Source organism: Aquarana catesbeiana, linkage group LG09 (assembly GCF_042186555.1).
Source record: "Aquarana catesbeiana isolate 2022-GZ linkage group LG09, ASM4218655v1, whole genome shotgun sequence".
NCBI lineage: Eukaryota > Metazoa > Chordata > Amphibia > Anura > Ranidae > Aquarana > Aquarana catesbeiana.
In genome coordinates this window covers 226,479,220-226,496,298 of record NC_133332.1, presented here as the reverse complement: position 1 = coordinate 226,496,298, position 17,079 = coordinate 226,479,220, and the positions used below count along the sequence as shown (strand labels likewise).

General features: G+C 41.9%; 1 protein-coding gene across 1 annotated transcript; it reads left to right on the top strand.

Moving 5' to 3' along the window:
* Nucleotides 1-623: 623 nt before the first annotated feature.
* On the top strand, nt 624-16,765 carry LOC141109005 (extracellular calcium-sensing receptor-like). Its single transcript, XM_073600962.1, has 6 exons — nt 624-691; nt 1,984-2,272; nt 4,365-5,195; nt 5,487-5,711; nt 11,070-11,193; nt 15,864-16,765. The coding sequence occupies exons 1-6, from the start codon at nt 624-626 to the stop codon at nt 16,763-16,765; spliced, it is 2,439 nt and encodes an 812-aa protein (XP_073457063.1).
* The last annotated feature ends 314 nt before the right edge of the window (nt 16,766-17,079 follow it).

Here is a 17,079-nt window from a genome sequence, read left to right as displayed (position 1 = left end):
ACATAAAGAAAACAAACACCTGACACTAAGAATAATAAGTATAACTGCTCTCTTTTAGACAGGTGGTCAGGAGGTAGTAAATATAGGTGGCTGAGCTATGGTTTTACCTCCCCTGGCTGCCCTCCCACACTGTAAAATAACAGCCGGATGGGGCTGTTTACATGTCACAGAAGCTTTGCAGCCATTGAATTTTTAACTAGGCTTGCAGAGTTTGGCAAGTGGCACAGCTTGTCAAACGCATTTATTAAGTTCATTGGGGCCACGCCGCAACTGCGTTCAGTGCACACGATTGCAGCCCACTAGTGTAGCATTATAGGGTCAAATCGGGCATTAAGGAAGAGAAAACATCTCCTCATTGCCTGTCAAATGCTCTGTAAAAAGCACTGTGACTGGAAGGAGAGAGCTTGAGATTGGTACAGAGCCTGACTGGGAGTGCAGAATAGGTGCATGGCTCTAGGAGCTTGCAGAATGCAGGTGCTAACACAGGAAGATTTTGGCCTGGTAGCAGAGTGGCAGAAGAGCATCAGGATGTCTCCTATGCAACACTTTCCTGCTGAAAGTGTTGCCTCCCTGTACCAATCAGCTATTCAGGCTCTTTCCTTCCAGTTCTTACATCTCTCCACATGGACATCCAGCATGTCTCCCTGAGCCTTTCCGTTTCCTCAGTGAGGAAGCTGGCAGGCTCAAAGAGGTATGCTGACCGCTCAGGCATCACAGGTGGGACAGGGACAGCCAAAGGCCCAGAATTTGCCCAGGTCTGGTTTAATTGACTTAAAAATTCTCATCTAGACTCTCTTGTTATAGAGTCTTATAGAGACTATGCTTTGCAGTGACATATTACCCTAACTGAGCCATAGAGACATTGATTTGAAGAGTCTATGTAACTCTGCAGTTTATGCATGCTATTTGCCATCCTGACCCTGTTTTGCATTATTTGTTCTACTTTGCACCTGTTTAGTCAACTGCAAGTTACAGTTATTCCCTATCTGAGCATTTAGACCAATAGGCATCAACATTCTTTGTTGGAGGACTAAGAGAAAACAAGGGAGGATGCTTGTAAAGGAAGTTGGTGTTTGATGGGAAGCAGCCATACCGGTACAGACATTTCAAATGGCGGCTGATCCTGCATCTATTACAGTCCTTATCAATGTCAGTGGAGGGCATTGCTGCTACCACAGCTGCTACCTTGTCTCGGGCCCATTCTGCCTTAATCTGTTTCTGAGCTATGGAAACAATGGAAAGGCAATAAAGTACCAAACCTCTTCAGACTGAATTATGTTCTCTTTTAATCATTACAATAATAAAATGGTAGGGAAGGGGGATATCACCGCTCCAGGAGGATCGACCAAAGGTAAATCCCTTCACCAGTTAAGAGGCCACAGGTGCCGGAAATGCATATAGCAAATAGATAGGAAGTGGTTCTGGACAGCTGCACTCCGAAAAAAATATGCCTTTTATTCAAAAACTACAAACAAAATTACATGCCACAGCAGAACAAGAAAACTGACGTGTTTCAAACTACATATAGTGCTTAATCAAAACTATGATTAAGCACTATATGTAGTGTGAAACGCGTCAGCTTTCTGGTTCGGCTGTGGCATGTATTTTTGTTTGTAGTTTTTGAATAAAAGGCATATTTTTTTGGGAGTGCGGCTGTCCAGAACTACTTCCTGACAATAAAAAGGTTCTTGTTTGTAGAAAGGAGCCAACAATTATACAGCACTTTACCAATTTAAAGTTTTTGGACAGAAGCTAGTTGATAGAAGATTTTGATTGGATGAGGAAACCAAGATGTCTAGTTTAGGACCATGCAAACAAGGGGATTACATGAAAATGCATATAGTTTCCTGTGTGGGAACTGAGCCCAGGGCTTCATTGTTTCCAGACAACCATGCTATACATTGCATCTCAGTGTTATTCGGAATGAGTTGTTTTTTTGCATTATACTTATTGTATTTCCCTGACACATTTAATGTTCTGCAGGTTCAGGAGAGACCTGTACAAGTCTATTCTTGCTTTGCTTTTTGCCACAAAGGAGATTAATCAAAATCATTTTCTGCCGAATATTACCCTGGGATTCTACATGTATGATTCCTGTTTCTCGGAGGCAACTTCTCTTAAGTCAACACTGCAAGTTGTGACAGGAGGTGGGAATCCTGTACCTAACTACAAGTGTGGCCTCCTACATAGGGTGCCTGCTATTATTGGGGATCCCTTATCTAGCTCTATTGTGTCCATGTCAAGGGTGCTTGGACTGTGGAGGATACCACAGGTGAGCTTTTTTTCTCTGTCTAATGCACTAAGATAATAGAAAAGGAAGTAATGAACAAAACACAAACACTTATCTAAGAGATAAAATGTTGCAAATAAATTGATTGCAATACCTTTAAGACACATGGGTGAAACTGATATAACATGGCTGTAGATTCCCTTTCAGACTCTACTATCATTTTTCAGTATATACATTGTTCCAGAAAGACCTTTGTACCTGTGCCTTCAATGTTGCTTTATGGTGGTGCTGGGAGGTTAATGGTAGGGTCTGCCTTCTTCAGTACCATCTGGGGAATCATAAAGTGGAAGTTCAGCCTAAAACTAAAATCTCTAAATCTACTCGCAGCCACAATATAGGACTAACCTATCTAGCCCTGTACAGCAAAAATCGCTATACATACCTTTTCTGAAGCTAGTCTGTTCTCCAGCGGCGGAAGCTCTGTGCAGAAGATGGCCAACAACTGCTGGGAAATGCCTGGGTAGTGGTGTAACTTACTACTATGGGGCTTCCGTTGTTGGCTGCTGCTTCTGCACACTCCCACGCAGAGAAGCTGCCACTGATAGCTCAGTGTGGGACCAACCACAGTGGCTTCAGAAAAGGTATATACTGTATAGTGATTTTTGCTCTATAGGGCTAGATAGGTTAGTCTTAGATTATGGCTGCAAGTAGATTTAGAGAGTTTGGTTTTAGCGCTGAACTTCTAATTTAATGTTGAAATTAGAAAAGTTGAACTGTAATCATTGCTTGAGGTACTGTTTGTTAGATCCTTAGAAACAATCTACCAAAAATAAAACGTAGCTGCAGAGGATACATGATATTTGACTTAGAGCTCAGTTTAGACTTATTAGAAAAGCAATGAGTCAATCACACAAATGGAAAGTAAGATTTGCAGGAGCATCGTGAGCAGATACAGTATGCAAAACACACCCCATCCCCATCTGGGGATGGGGAAATCAATTTAATATCACTGAAATAAAAAATGGCTTGGATAGCTATAATATATAGAAGGTATTTTTTGTGAGAGTGGAATTCTTTAAAGTGATTGTAAAGGTTTAATTTTTTTTCTAAAATAACAAAAACATGTCATACACACCTGCTCTCTGCAATGGTTTTGCACAGAGCAGCCTCGACTCTCCTCCACTGGGGTCTCTTGCAAGTAGTTGCCTCCTTTTCTCTGAGTAGCTCCGCTTGCTATGGGGTCCCTCGTGGGCTTGATCCCAGCCCATGCTGTATGCATTTATTGACACATACATGGTGCGGCTCAGCCCCTGCTCTCTGCTCACAGGGTTTGATTGAAAGCAGCAGGAGCCAATGGATCCGGCTGCTGCCAAACCTCCTGTGAGAGAGGGGAGAGAAGAGCAGCGCTGCTGCACATGTGCACGGCACTGGAATAAGATAGGGCTCATGTAAGTATCGGGGGGGGGGCTGGGGGGAGCTTGCGTCCAAAGATTTTTTACCTTAATGCAGAGAACCTTTGCAACCACTTTAATTAATGATAAAGAATAAAAAGTTGAAGTATGGGATTTTTTTTTTTAATCATGCTTACCTATGTGGATGCAGCATCGGAGAACTGAGTGATCAAACACTGCTGATCGCTCAGTTCTCACTGCTCCCTGACAAGAGAGTTAGTGACTGTTATTCACCGGCTCTCTAGTCTGCCCCCCTGCGTTCACTGGAGCAATGAGCTGTGGAGGGGTGCGGGAGCGGCTGGCTCAGCTTTTCAGTGGCTCTCTGAGAGGCTGAGCCAGGTTCTGTTCCAGGCATGTAGGCAGATCCTGACCATATGGTCATGATTTTTCCCGAGCCTGAACTGACTCAGTGATGTCAGCCGACAGTGGACTTCAGCCCACTGTCAGCTGAAAAACAGTCACAGGAGTGCAAAGGGATCTGCACTCCTGGGATCCACAGAAGTACAGCCAAACAAGCTTTGGCTGTACTTCTCCATTAAGTTTTAAAGTGTAGATTATACAGGGGCAGATTTACTGTAGGCGCAACATAAAGCTAAATATAATACATTCATTCCACCGTGCTAGACACAAATCACCAAAGAAAATTTATGAGGAGTGCTTTCAACCCTGGTATTTTTCTGCAGGTGAGCTATGCTGCGACTCTCCCGAATCTTAGCAACAAACAAGAGTTTCCATCCTTCTTGAGGACAACCGTCAGTGTCGACAGTCAACCACGGGCCCTCATTGACTTGTGTCATACATTTGGGTGGACTTGGATAGGTATACTTATTTCTTCAACAGACTATGGTACGCAAGGTGGGATCTCCCTTAAAAAAGAGGCTGCCAAGAATGAGGTTTGTATCGCCTTTATTGAAACCATTGCCTTGGATTCCAGCACAAAAATGATGCCAAAGATTATAGAGAATGTTCGAAAGTCAACAGCCTCAGCAGTATTTCTGTTTGTCTCTCCTCCAGAGGCCAATGCTATATTTATCGAGGTTCTTCTTCAAAACATTACTGGAAAAGTGTGGGTTGGCATCGAAGCCTGGTTCACATCCCCTGTGTTTTTGCAGACTGATTTTTGGAACATACTGAACAACACTATCGGGATAGCAAAAAGCAGAAAGATCCTACCACATTTTTCAGACTTTCTCCAAAACTTTAATCCATCTATTTATCCTAGAATGTTGTCTATCCGGCAGTTCTGGGAGAGGACATTTAACTGCAAATGGCCCACGGATAACAGCAGTTTATCTAATGCAGGCTCTAGCACAGGAGCTTGTACTGGTTTCGAGAAGATAGTAACTGATGACATCACAGAACTCAATGACCCAACCTCCCAGGTTGTGTACATGGCCCACAGTGCCCTCTATGTGGTTGCACATGCTCTCCAAACATTGCTCTCTTGTAAGCCTGGAGAAGGTCCTTTCAGTGGAAAATCTTGTGCTGACAAACAACCTATCCAGCCTTGGCAGGTAACAGAGACCAAACCTGAAGCCCAACTCAGACCTTAACTGTAAATGTAGTTAGACTGTGAATTGTTCATGATAAGGGTGGAGAAGTGACTGGAGAGTCATTTATGTGAGTATAGTTAGTGTATTTTTTTTCTATGAGCAGAAATTCTGTACCAACTGAGTTATCAAACTGTGGAACACTCGCAAAAAAAAAAAGCCAGACTGTAAGTTCCTGGGAGGATCTGGACAAAGAATTTTTTACTGTAAAACATAACAAGAAATTAAAATAATACTTTTTTTTTACCCTGCTAGCTCTTGCATTACATGAAGAAAGTTAATTTCGTTAACACTGCAGGAGAGGAGGTGTCATTTGATGCTAAAGGAGATCTCCACGGGTACTTTGACATCTTGAACTGGAAACTGATTGGAAACAAAGCTCAATATATACAAGTTGGAACCTACAACGAGTACATTAGCAGCGGCCCAAAACTTTTCATTAACACCACTGCCATCCGGTGGCCAGGTGGACTAAGAAAGGTAAATATCTTTATTGTGAGAGCATCCTATAATTTAGAACATAATATTACATGAACCACTTAAAGAGGAAGTAAACCCTGATGGGTTTTACTTCCTCTTTATTTCCCTGCAAAGGTAAAGCATAATGGGCTACTATGCATCGCATAGTAGCCCATTATGTGTCACTTAACTGAAAACGAAGCCTGTCCCCACTAGCAGCGTTCATCTTCACCCCTCTTCCTTCCGGGGCCGCAAACTCCCGCTCTGTGACTGGCCGGAGACGTGTGACGTCACTCCCGCGCATGCGCGGGAGCCGCCAGTCACGGCATGACCTCCTTTAGAAACGGTACGCTCTGCCCTTTTTCTAAAGTGCGCATGCATTCGTGCACGGCTTTATTGTAAATATCTCCTAAACCGTGGAGGTTTAGGAGATATTTGCAGCACCTACAGGTAAGCCTTAATATAGGCTTACCTGTAGGTAAAAGTGGTTGTACAGGGTGTACAACCACTTTAAGGACCGAGCCTCTTTCTGAGATTTGTTGTTTACAAGTTAAAAACAGTTTTTTTTGCTAGAAAATTACTTAGAACCCCAAAACATTATACTTTTTTTTTCGAACACCCTAGAGAATAAAATGGCGGTCGTTGCAATACTTTCTGTCACACCATATTTGCGCAGAGGTCTTACAAGCGCACTTTTTTCGAAAAAAATACACTTTTTTGAATAAAAAAATAAGAGAGCAGTAAGTTCAAAATTGCGCCCGCTTGTGGCAGGTTGCATGTTTTGAGTTACAGAGGAGGTCTAGGGCTAATTATTGCTCTCACTCTACCGATCACGACGATACCTCACATGTGTGGTTCGAACACCGTTTTCATGCGGCACTACTCACGTATGCGTTTGCTTTTTTGCTTTTGATGTCGCTTCCGCCCTGCAAAGGTATGGAGACGGGCTGGGGCCATCTTCCCCTCACTCGTCTCCATACCCAGCCAGCAGAAGGACCCGATCGCTTCCGGTAAGCGGCGGAGGGCACAGGAGCGCGGCAGGAAGGGGGGGCTCTCTCCCACCGCTGATAAAAGTGATCTTGCGGCAAATCCACCGCAGAGACCACTATTATCGGAAACTGGACCGCCAGCTGAAGAAGGGGATACCGGGTTTATGGTAGCTAGCTGCTGCCATAACAAAGATATCCCTCTTCAAAGTTAGGATGTATATCGGCATGCGGCGGTCCGGAAGTGGTTAAATTAAAAAACACTGCAGTCCCATTAAGAATCTCTGATCTTCAATGCGGAATTTCACTCTTTCAATCAACATTGACTATTTTGAAAGCGGATCTTCACTGCATCTGAGCCCCACAAACCAAAAACACTATTTAATTCATTTATAATATTCAAAGCAAAGTCTCCCATCCATCCATGTCTTTATGCTTTATTTTGTTGAGAAATCGCTTTGAAACCCACTCCTCCCTAGCATTTCTGGCTGTGGCCATTTTGAGTAAGGGCAAATGATTCATGTAGCATTTACTTCCTGGAATCCATCTGCCCTTAGCTCATGCAGGAGAGTGTGCTTAGCTGAGAAAACCCCTCCTCCTCTCCTGAAACCCCCTGGGATGTATGACATCATTTGCCTAGGCCTGGAAACCAGGACATAACTGATTTAAAAAAAAAAGTTTAAAACATGTAAATATCATATACTTTCCTATCTATTAACTAATGCTAATAGCATGAGGATTCAAAATAATCAATGTTGATTGGGAGAGTGAAGTTCCTTATGCTGGTAGCATTAGTAAATAGATAGGAAAGTATATAATTTTTACTTGTTTTAAACTTTTTTTTTACATTTCTTCAGTTACTTCCTGGTTTTCTTGCCTAGGCAAATTATGTCATACATCCTAGAAGTCTTCAGAAGGAGAGGAGGGGTTCTCTCAGCTAAATACACCTTCCTGTCTGCATGCCTGAGCTAAACTGCTACATGAATCATCCGCTCGTGCTCAAGATGGCCACAGCCTGAAATGCTCGGGGGGGTTGTATTTCAAAGTTATTACTCAGCAAAATAAAGCATGGAGACATGGATGGGGATGGCTGAGTTTGCTTTGAATATTAAAAATGATCGCCTGAAGGTAGCAAGAGTAGGGGATAGCCGGACAGGTAGAGGTAGTGAGTTCCAGAGGATGGGAAAGGCTCTGGAGAAATCCTGGAGACGAGCATGGGAGGAGGAGACGAGAGAGCTTGAGAGTAGGAGGTCTTGAGAGAACGATTTGGGTGATATTTGGAGACAAGATTGGTGATGTAGCTCGGGGCAGAGTTGTGAATGGCTTTGTATGTTGTGGTTAGTATTTTGAATTTAATTTGCTGGGTGATTGGGAGCCAGTGTAGGGATTGGAGGAGAGGGTTGGCAGACACTGAGTGGTTGGTAAGGTGGATAAGTCTGACAGCAGCATTTATGATAGACTAAAGAAAGGATAGCCTATGAAGAGAGGCAGGCCAATGAGAATGGAGTTGCAATAGTCAAGGCAAGGGATAACAAGGGAGTGAATGAGGCGCTTGGTGGTTTCGTTTGTTAAAAAGGGGCAAATTTTAGAGATGTTATTCTACAAACTTTTGACAACGATTGGACTTGGGGCTGAAATGAGAAGTCAGAGTCTAGGATTACACCTAGTACACTGGCATGAGGGGAGGGACTGATAGTTGCATTGTTGATTTTGATGGAAAAGTCATGGAGGGGGCATGGACGGGGGGGGGGGGGGAATATTAATAGCTCAGTTTTATAGCGATTTTTTTTAAGAAGTGGTGCGACATCCATGCTGATATGTCAGTTAGTAAGATAGTAATGCAAGAGGAGACTGAAGGAGTAAGGTGAGGAGTAGACAGATTTGGGTGTCATCGGCGTATAAGTGGTATTGGAAGCCGTGGGCAGTTATCAAGTGACCAAGACCCCACAGAAAGGGGCAATGGAGAGGAGAAGACAGAGTTGTAGGTGACACTGAAGGAGCGCTGTGATAGATAGGCAGAGAACCAGGATAGAGCAGAATCTGGGAGGCCAAGGGAATGTAGTTTATTGAGAAGGAGCGGGTGGTCAACAGTATCTAAGGCTGCAGAGAGGTCAAGTAGTAGGTGTATGGAGTACTGGCTGTTGGTTTTAGCAGTTAGTAAATCGTTAGTGAGTTTTAGTAAGGCAGTTTCCATGGAGTGCTACGAGCGAGAGCCAGACTGTAAGGGGTCAAGAAGGTTATTTTCACTGAGGTAGGAGCTAAGACGGTTGTAGACTAAGTGTTCTAGAAGTTTAGAGGTGGGTGGGAGCAAGGAGATGGGTCTTAAGTTGTTCAGGTTGGTGGGGTCCAGTGAGGGCTTTTTAAGTATGGGAGTGATCTGCGCATGTTTTAGAGGGGAGGGGAAGGTGCCACTAGAGAGGGAGAGATTGAAGATGTGAGGGAGCATAGGGTAGAAGAAGAGGGTGACCGTAGTAGTTGTGAGGTAACAGGATCCATGGGACAATTGGTTAGGTGGGCATCTGAGAAAAGTTTTGTAACCTCTTCAGTAGTAGCCATTTCAAAAGAGGAGAGTGTTGAATGTGCTGTTAGGCAAGATATGTTGGGTGGGAAAGATGTACGCACAGTGGAGGTGTCCTCACGAATTGCATCAATCTTGTCTTTGAAGTGATTGGCAATCTCTCGGGCAGTGAGTGAGTTTGTGGGTAGTTGGGATGGGGGACGAAGCAGAGAGTTAAAGGTTGAGAAGAGCCAATGGGGACTGGATGACAAAGTTTTAATGATGCCGCGTACACACGACCGGACTTTACGGCATACTTGGTCCGGCGAACCTGAGTCCGTCAGACAATTAGATCGTGTGTGGGCTCCAGCGGACTTTTTTTTCTCAAAAGTTTGACGGACCTAGAAATGAAATATGTTTCAAATCTGTCCAACGGACTCGGGTCCGGTCGAAAAGTCTGCTTGTCTGTATGCTAGTCCGACGGACAAAAAAACAACGCTAGGGCAGCTATTGGCTACTGGCTATGAACTTCCATGTTTTAGTTCGGTCGTACGTCATCACGCACAAATCTGTCGGACTTTCGTTGATCGTGTGTAGACAAGTCCGTTCATTCGGAAAGTTCGACGTAAAGTCTGTCGAAAAGTCCGCTGGACAAAGTCTGCCATAATGTCCGCTCGTGTGTACGCGGCATTAGGGTATGAGTATAGTGGTCTCTCTCTTCCTAGATGTCCTTAGGGGTTATAGCTTCCTCTGTGGTTTTACTTGGTTGGAGTCTCTTTAAGAGACTGTCTCCTCTGCTCCCAGTACACTGAAAAGAACACAGGGTGGTCTATCATAGTGTAGTACATCACAAGTTGCAAATTTATTAAAAGAATTGCACTTACATAAAAACTAAGTAAACGTGCCTTTAAAACTCAATGTGCAAGCGTATTCCAACACTCAGTGGCTTCTGCGTCACCTGACTCCTCCCACGCCTTACGTCACTGTTCTCGTAACTTCCTCAGGGAAAAATCGTAATATTCAATTAATTACTTAGAATATCACTATATATGTTTGCAGTGGTTTAGAGGTAACATGGAAGTTCTCACGATTGTTGCAAAATTAGTGGTATTAAACTCAAAACCAAAAATATTTTATTTTGCAGCTAACTAATCATTAAAGTGATTGTAAAAGATTGTTTTTTTTTTTTTTTTTTTTTAAATAACAAACATGTCATACTTACCTCCACTGTGCAGCTCGTTTTGCACAGAGTGCCCCCGAACATCCTCTTTTGGGGTCCCCCGGCGGCTCTCGCGGCTCCTCCCCGCATCAGATACCCTAACTCCCTAGGAGAAGCGCTCTGCCAAGGGTGTTTTTGAAATCTGATGCGGGGAGGAGCCGCGAGAGCCGCCGGGGGACCCCAGAAGAAGATGTTGAAAAACAACAGAACTGCTGGCTGGATCACCAGATGAAAATAGAAGAAAGAAAGCCTAAAAAAGGAAACACATGCAGCCATCACATCTAAGAATTGGTAAGCTGCAATATAAAAAAGTTTGCTATTTTCAGATAGTCCACCAGCAAATAAATGTTATGTTCACTGGATGTTCTTGACTGTCTCGAATCAAAAGAGAAGTGAAATTCTAGTACTTTAGTAGTACTGAAGATCAAAGTATTGTCACTGTCTCAAAACTAGAAATGAACAGATCACTATTGTAAAAGATGATTTGTTGCTGCAGACCTTGGCTGCGTCCATTTTTTCCCCTCCTGGATCTTATCCAGACCTCAGAAGGAAAAAAGTATTGCAGATATTGTATTGTACAATCATCTTTGGCCTTTGGTTAGATCTAACTCCAGTCATTGGGCTGCTACCCATTTAATTTTATTATCTTGTGTTAAGTATTTTATGTAACCCCAAAGGTGCCACGATCTGTGTGCAGTGATGACTGTCCTCCTGGCTACAGGAAGGCACCACAGAGAGGACAACCTGTCTGCTGCTTTGACTGCGTGCCATGTCCAGAAGGCATGATTTCCAATGAGACAAGTAAGTTACAGAGATGAGAATTAATGTTATTTAAGTTGAGCTAAAGGGAAACAACTTATTACATATATGTAAACTGTCTTATCTGCCAAAAGATTTGTAATACTCTCCAGCTACTTTTGTGATTCCCAAAGTGCATATTGAGACCCAAAAACAAAAATGTTGCAAAAAAATAAAATAAAATATATATATATATATATATATATATATATATATATATATATATATATATATATATTTATAAAAATAGAATATATATATATATATATACACAGTACAGTGCCTTAAAAAAGTATTCATACCCCTTGAGATTTTCCACATTTTGTCATTGTTACAACCAAAAACGTAAATATTTAATTGGGATTTTATGTAATATACCAATACAAAGTGACACATAATTGTGAAGTGGAAGGAAAATGATAAATGATTTTCAACATTTTTTACAAATAAATATGTGAAAAGCGTGGCATGCATTTGTATTCAGCCCCCTTTACTCTGATACCCCTAACTAAAATCTAGTGGAGCCAACTGCCTTCAGAAGTCACCTAATTAGTAAATAGAGTCCACCTGTGTGTCATTTAATCTCCATATAAATACAGCTGTTCTGTGAAGCCCTCAGAGGTTTGTTAAAGATCCTAAATGAGCAAGCAGCATCATGAAGGCCAAGGAACACACCAGACAGGTCAGGAATAAAGTTGTGGAGAAGTTTAAAGCAGGGTTAGGTTATAAAAAAATATCCCTGGCTTTGAACATCTCATGGAGCACTGTTCAATCCATCATCCCAAAATGCAAACCTACCAAGATATGGACGTCCATCTAAACTGACAGGCTGGGCAAGGAGAGCATTAATCAGAGAAGAAGCCAAGAGGCCCATGATAACTCTGGAGGAGCTGAAGAGATCCACAGCTCAGGTGGGAGAATCTGTCAACAGGACAACTATTATGCCCGTACACACGGTCGGATTTTCCTACGGAAAACGCTCCATGGGACCTTGTTGTCGGAAATTCCGACCGTGTGTAGGCTCCATCACACATTTTCCATAGGAATTTCCGTCACTCAAAATTTGAGATCTGGATCTCAAATTTTCCGACAACAAAATCCATTGTCGGAAATTCCGATCATGTGTACACAATAAGGACGCACAAAGTGCCACGCATGCTCAGAATCAAGCAGAAGAGCCGCACTGGCTATTGAACTTAATTTTCCTCTTTGTACGTGTTGTACGTCACTGCGTTCTTGACTTGATTTCGGACCAACTTTGTGTGACCGTGTGTATGCAAGACAAGTTTGAGCCAACATCCATTGGAAAAAAAACATGGATTTTGATGTTGGAAAAGGGCATTAGTCATGCACTCCACAAATCTGCCTTTATGGAAAAGTGGCAAGAAGAAAGCCATTGTTGAAAGAAAGCCATAAAAATGTGGGGGACACAGCAAACATGTAAAAGAAGGCGCTCTGGTCAGATGAGCTGAAAATTTTAATTTTTGGCCTAAAAGCAAAACGCTATGTGTGGCGGAAAACTAACACTGCACATCACCCTGAACACACTATCCCCACTGTGAAACATGGTGGTGGTCGCATCATGTTGTGGGGATTCTTTTCTTCAGCAGGGACAGGAAAGCTGGTCAGAGTTGATCGGAAGATGGATGGAGCTACAATGGAATGGTTTAGATCAAAGCATATTCATGTGTTTGAATGGCCCAGTCAAAGTCCAGACCTAAATCCAATTGAGAATCTGTGGTAAGACCTGAAAATTGCTGTTCACAAACGATCTCCATTTAATCTGACAGAGCTTGAGCTATTTTGCAAAGAAGAATGGGCAAAAATGTCACTCTCTAGATGTGCAAATCTGGTGAAGACATCCCCAAAAAGCATTGCAGCTGTAATTGCACTGAATGGTGGGTCTACAAAGTATTGACTCAGGGGGGCTGAATACAAATGCACGCCACACTTTTCACAGATTTATTTGTAAAAAATGTTGAAAACCATTTATCATTTTCCTTTAAACTCACAATTATGTTCCACTTTGTGTTGGTCTATCACATAAAATCCCAGTAAAATACATTTATGTTTTTAGTTGTAACATGACAAAATGTGGAAAATTTCAAGGGGTATGAATACTTTTTCAAGGCACTGTATATGCTGTATATATATATATATATATATATATATATATATATTGCAGCTTACAAGTACTGATTGGGCAATGAATGAGCAGCAAAACACTGATTGGCTCTTTTTTTCTCCCAGTCTGAGTACTGCTGCAGAGAGCATGAAGGGCTGCTAATATGAAGCTATAGGTCTTCATATTAGCCCTCTGTCATCCCCTGTTCAGTAATTTTTTTCGTTTATGCCTAGTGATTTAATTTAAAGAGAATTATGGCTTTTAAAAAAACAAATATTAATTCTCACCTAGGTGGATGCTGCATCTGTCCCCCGTCGCCTCTAGACTGAGAATTGATCGATCTAATCGCTCGTTTCATGGTCTTCAGTGAGCAGCGAACCGGTTACTGTCAATAAGAGGCTGAGCCAGCTGTCAATTAGGCATCTGGGCGGATCCCGACAATAATGTCAGGATCCCTCCAGGGCCTGGGCCGGCTCAGTGACATCAGCTGACAGTAGACTTTAGCCCGCTGTCTGCTGAATACAGGTCACAGGAGTGTAGAACTAAGTGCACTCCTGTGACCCACAAGAGAAATAGGACCAACTACATTTCCTTTAAAGTCAGAATTAGGGTTTTTCGCTTACATAAATGATTACTTGCAAAGGGATGGAGAACCTGATGAGGTAATTACTCTTAACATGAAAAAACATTATAATTTGTTATGTCTATTCTTATGACTTGCAACAGCTTGTAAAAGATAGATTTAACCTGTGAGTCAGGTGACCAGTAACACCACCCTGTGATTCTAAAATCTCAGTAAGTGGGATGTTAGGGGTAAGATTTGAGAGTATGCAAAGAAGGGGATCCAGAGGAGAGAACCAGATAGAGTTAGTGAGAAAAATAAAAGGAAAGATATGAGCATGGGGAGCACCCTCTGTGATCCCCTTTCTCTCCACAGAGCTGCCAGGGTTGGAAAAACAGTGAATTCCATGTACAAATTAGTGGCATATTGGTGGGCGCAGCCACGGCAAGTTGACTTCCCCATTAGCCTGGCTGGGGAACATAATGGGCCTTACACAGGGATGGGCGCTGACTGACTGCAGAGAAAGCAGCAGCCATGGAAGAAATCCATCATAGCTGCTGCATAAGAGGTCAGAAGCAACTCAGCCTGTGTGGAGGGCACGGCGGAGGAGGTGGGTACAGCTGGGGAGGCGGAGGAGGTGGCATGAGGTCAGAGGAGGAGGAGGTGGAGGAGGCGGAGGAGGCGGGCACAGCTGGGGATGCGGAGGAGGTGGAACTCTAAACGTAGCTCCGCTCTCTGATCCTGTCACCTGTGCGGCCCTAGGCAAGACGAACAACACCCCCTGGCCGCACTACCCCCCCCAGGCCGGGGGTGCCGGGAGTGTAAACACCAGCCCTGTATCCAACCCCCCAAGAGAAGTTTAAGTGAACTTTGACAGATTAACTGTTTAAGCCTGAGGAAATAAATTTAAGGGGCTTGTGTTGTCAGCTATGTGGGTACAGATATTTTATCCTTCTCTACCTCCATCAGTGACACTAAATCGGAAAAAAAAATAAAGACCAATTTCACAAATTTCGCAATAATTTAGCAAATTATTTTCTTTAAAAAATTGGAAACAAATTTCGCAAAAGTGTCACCATCATTTCATGATATATATATATATATATATATATATATATATATATATATATATATATATATATATATATATACACTTTTTTTTTCTGTGACGTTAAAATTAACCATTGGGTTAGTGTATTTGATACTATTTTTATCTTAAACTGTAATTGTTAAAGGTATTATTAGTATGTTTTAAATATATATTTTTTGTGAGTTAGTTTCCATTCATTTCCATTACCTTTAGATGGAGTGCAGTTTCTGACAACATATAGTATTAGACTATTTTTAATTGATTAATGTAACAATGAAGTGTTGCCGGTATATTTTTATTCTTAATCTTCTGTTTTATGAGTATTTACATACACTATTTGTTATTAAGTAATCATATTCCTGCTTTGGACATGGGACTTCAGTAATATGGCCGTCCCTTCATCACTAGTGAGCTTGGCGCTCTGGTGGATGGTCTTCGGCAACATGGCCGCAGTCCTTTTTCACTATGGGAGTTACTGATTGGCCTCTAGTGCCTTTACCACAGCAACATGGCCCCTGTTTATTCCGGTCAATGCATGCCATTGGGCTGGATTTTTGTATATAAATTATTTGGTTGCCAAAGGATTACAACTTTTATCAGTTTGAATGCCTAAAGTCTCTGACCACATTGGGGAAAGTTCCCCTCACTTTTAGTGTCCCAGGGGTTTCAGCAGGACAGGAAGTGAGGAAAATGTCTTTAGTGGAAAACAAGACAAAAATAAAAGCACTTTGAGGAGAATTTGGAACAGAAAGGCTTGACAATATTTCACTTTTAACTATAAAAAAACAATCCACAGAAATATCTTGAAAAAAAAATTGTTAACAAATTGGTTCTATGAATGAGGTGCTCAGTAGACAACTTGGTTGGAATGATCATTGATTTTAATTACTTTACAGATTCTGTTAACTGTCAAGCATGTCCAGAAGACCAGTGGCCAAACAGCAGAAGAGAAAAATGTGTTGCTAAAGTCATTGAGTTCCTCTCTTATGAGGAACCACTTGGTCTAGTGATGGCTTCATTCTCCGTCTTGTTCTTTGTCATCACTGTGATGGTGCTGTGCATATTTCTTATTTTGCGGAATACAGCCATGGTAAAAGCCAACAATAGGAACCTCAGCTACCTTCTCCTTTTGTCCCTAAAGTTTTGCTTTCTTTGCTCACTGATGTTCATTGGCTACCCCACCAGACTGAATTGTACTGTCAGACAATCTCTTTTTGGAATCACATTCTCATTTTGTGTTTCTTGCATCCTGGCAAAAACTATCGTAGTTGTCATTGCCTTTAAAGCCACCAAACCGGGGAGCAATCTGAGGGTGTGGGTTGGTTTCAAGACAGCCATTCTTGTTGTTACTATCTCCACCTCCTTCCAGATGGTCATTATCTTGGTATGGATGGCAAAATATCCACCTTTCCTGGAACATAATCACCAAGTCTTGGTTGGTACCATCCTTGTAGAATGTAATGAGGGTTCGGTAGTTATGTTTTACTGCACAATAGGGTATTTGGGTGTCTTGGCTGCCATAAGTTTTGTGGTTGCTTTCCTAGCTAGGAACTTACCAGACAGCTTTAATGAAGCGAAATATATTACTTTCAGCATGTTGACCTTCTTGAGTGTATGGTCAACTTTTATTCCAGCTTATCTTAGCACAAAGGGTAAATATATTGTTGCAGTTGAGATTTTTGCCATTTTGTTGTCAAGTCTTGGACTTTTGTGTTGTATATTTGCTCCAAAATGTTATATAATACTTTTAAAACCTATGATGAATACAAGAGGGTATTTAATGTCTAAAAACAATTAAAATGTGGACATGCTTTGACACTAGAACTGCTCATCTTTTTGTTTCATATATTGTAACATGTCCAGTTTCTATAGTTCCTTTAAATCGTTATACTCCTGTATGAAAAATAATAAACTATCAATGTTATTCTTAGTAAACCAAATATATTGTATACATCAATTTCCTTACAGTACGTGTGTCAGGTAAATGACAATAGGGATGTGCCCATCTTTTATATTTATATCTACATGCAAAGTGTTGGTTTTTTTTATAACTTACACTGGTTATACTATTATGAAAAAGGATATCCAAATAAAACTGCTTGTAGCAAAGGT

Coding starts and splice junctions, on each gene's coding strand:
- LOC141109005 (XM_073600962.1), top strand. CDS start 624: ATGGACATCCAGCATGTCTCCCTGAGCCTTTCCGTTTCCTCAGTGAGG. Junction 692..1,983: donor AAGCTGGCAGGCTCAAAGAG/GTATGCTGACCG, acceptor AATGTTCTGCAG/GTTCAGGAGAGACCTGTACA. Junction 5,712..11,069: donor GGCCAGGTGGACTAAGAAAG/GTAAATATCTTT, acceptor GTAACCCCAAAG/GTGCCACGATCTGTGTGCAG.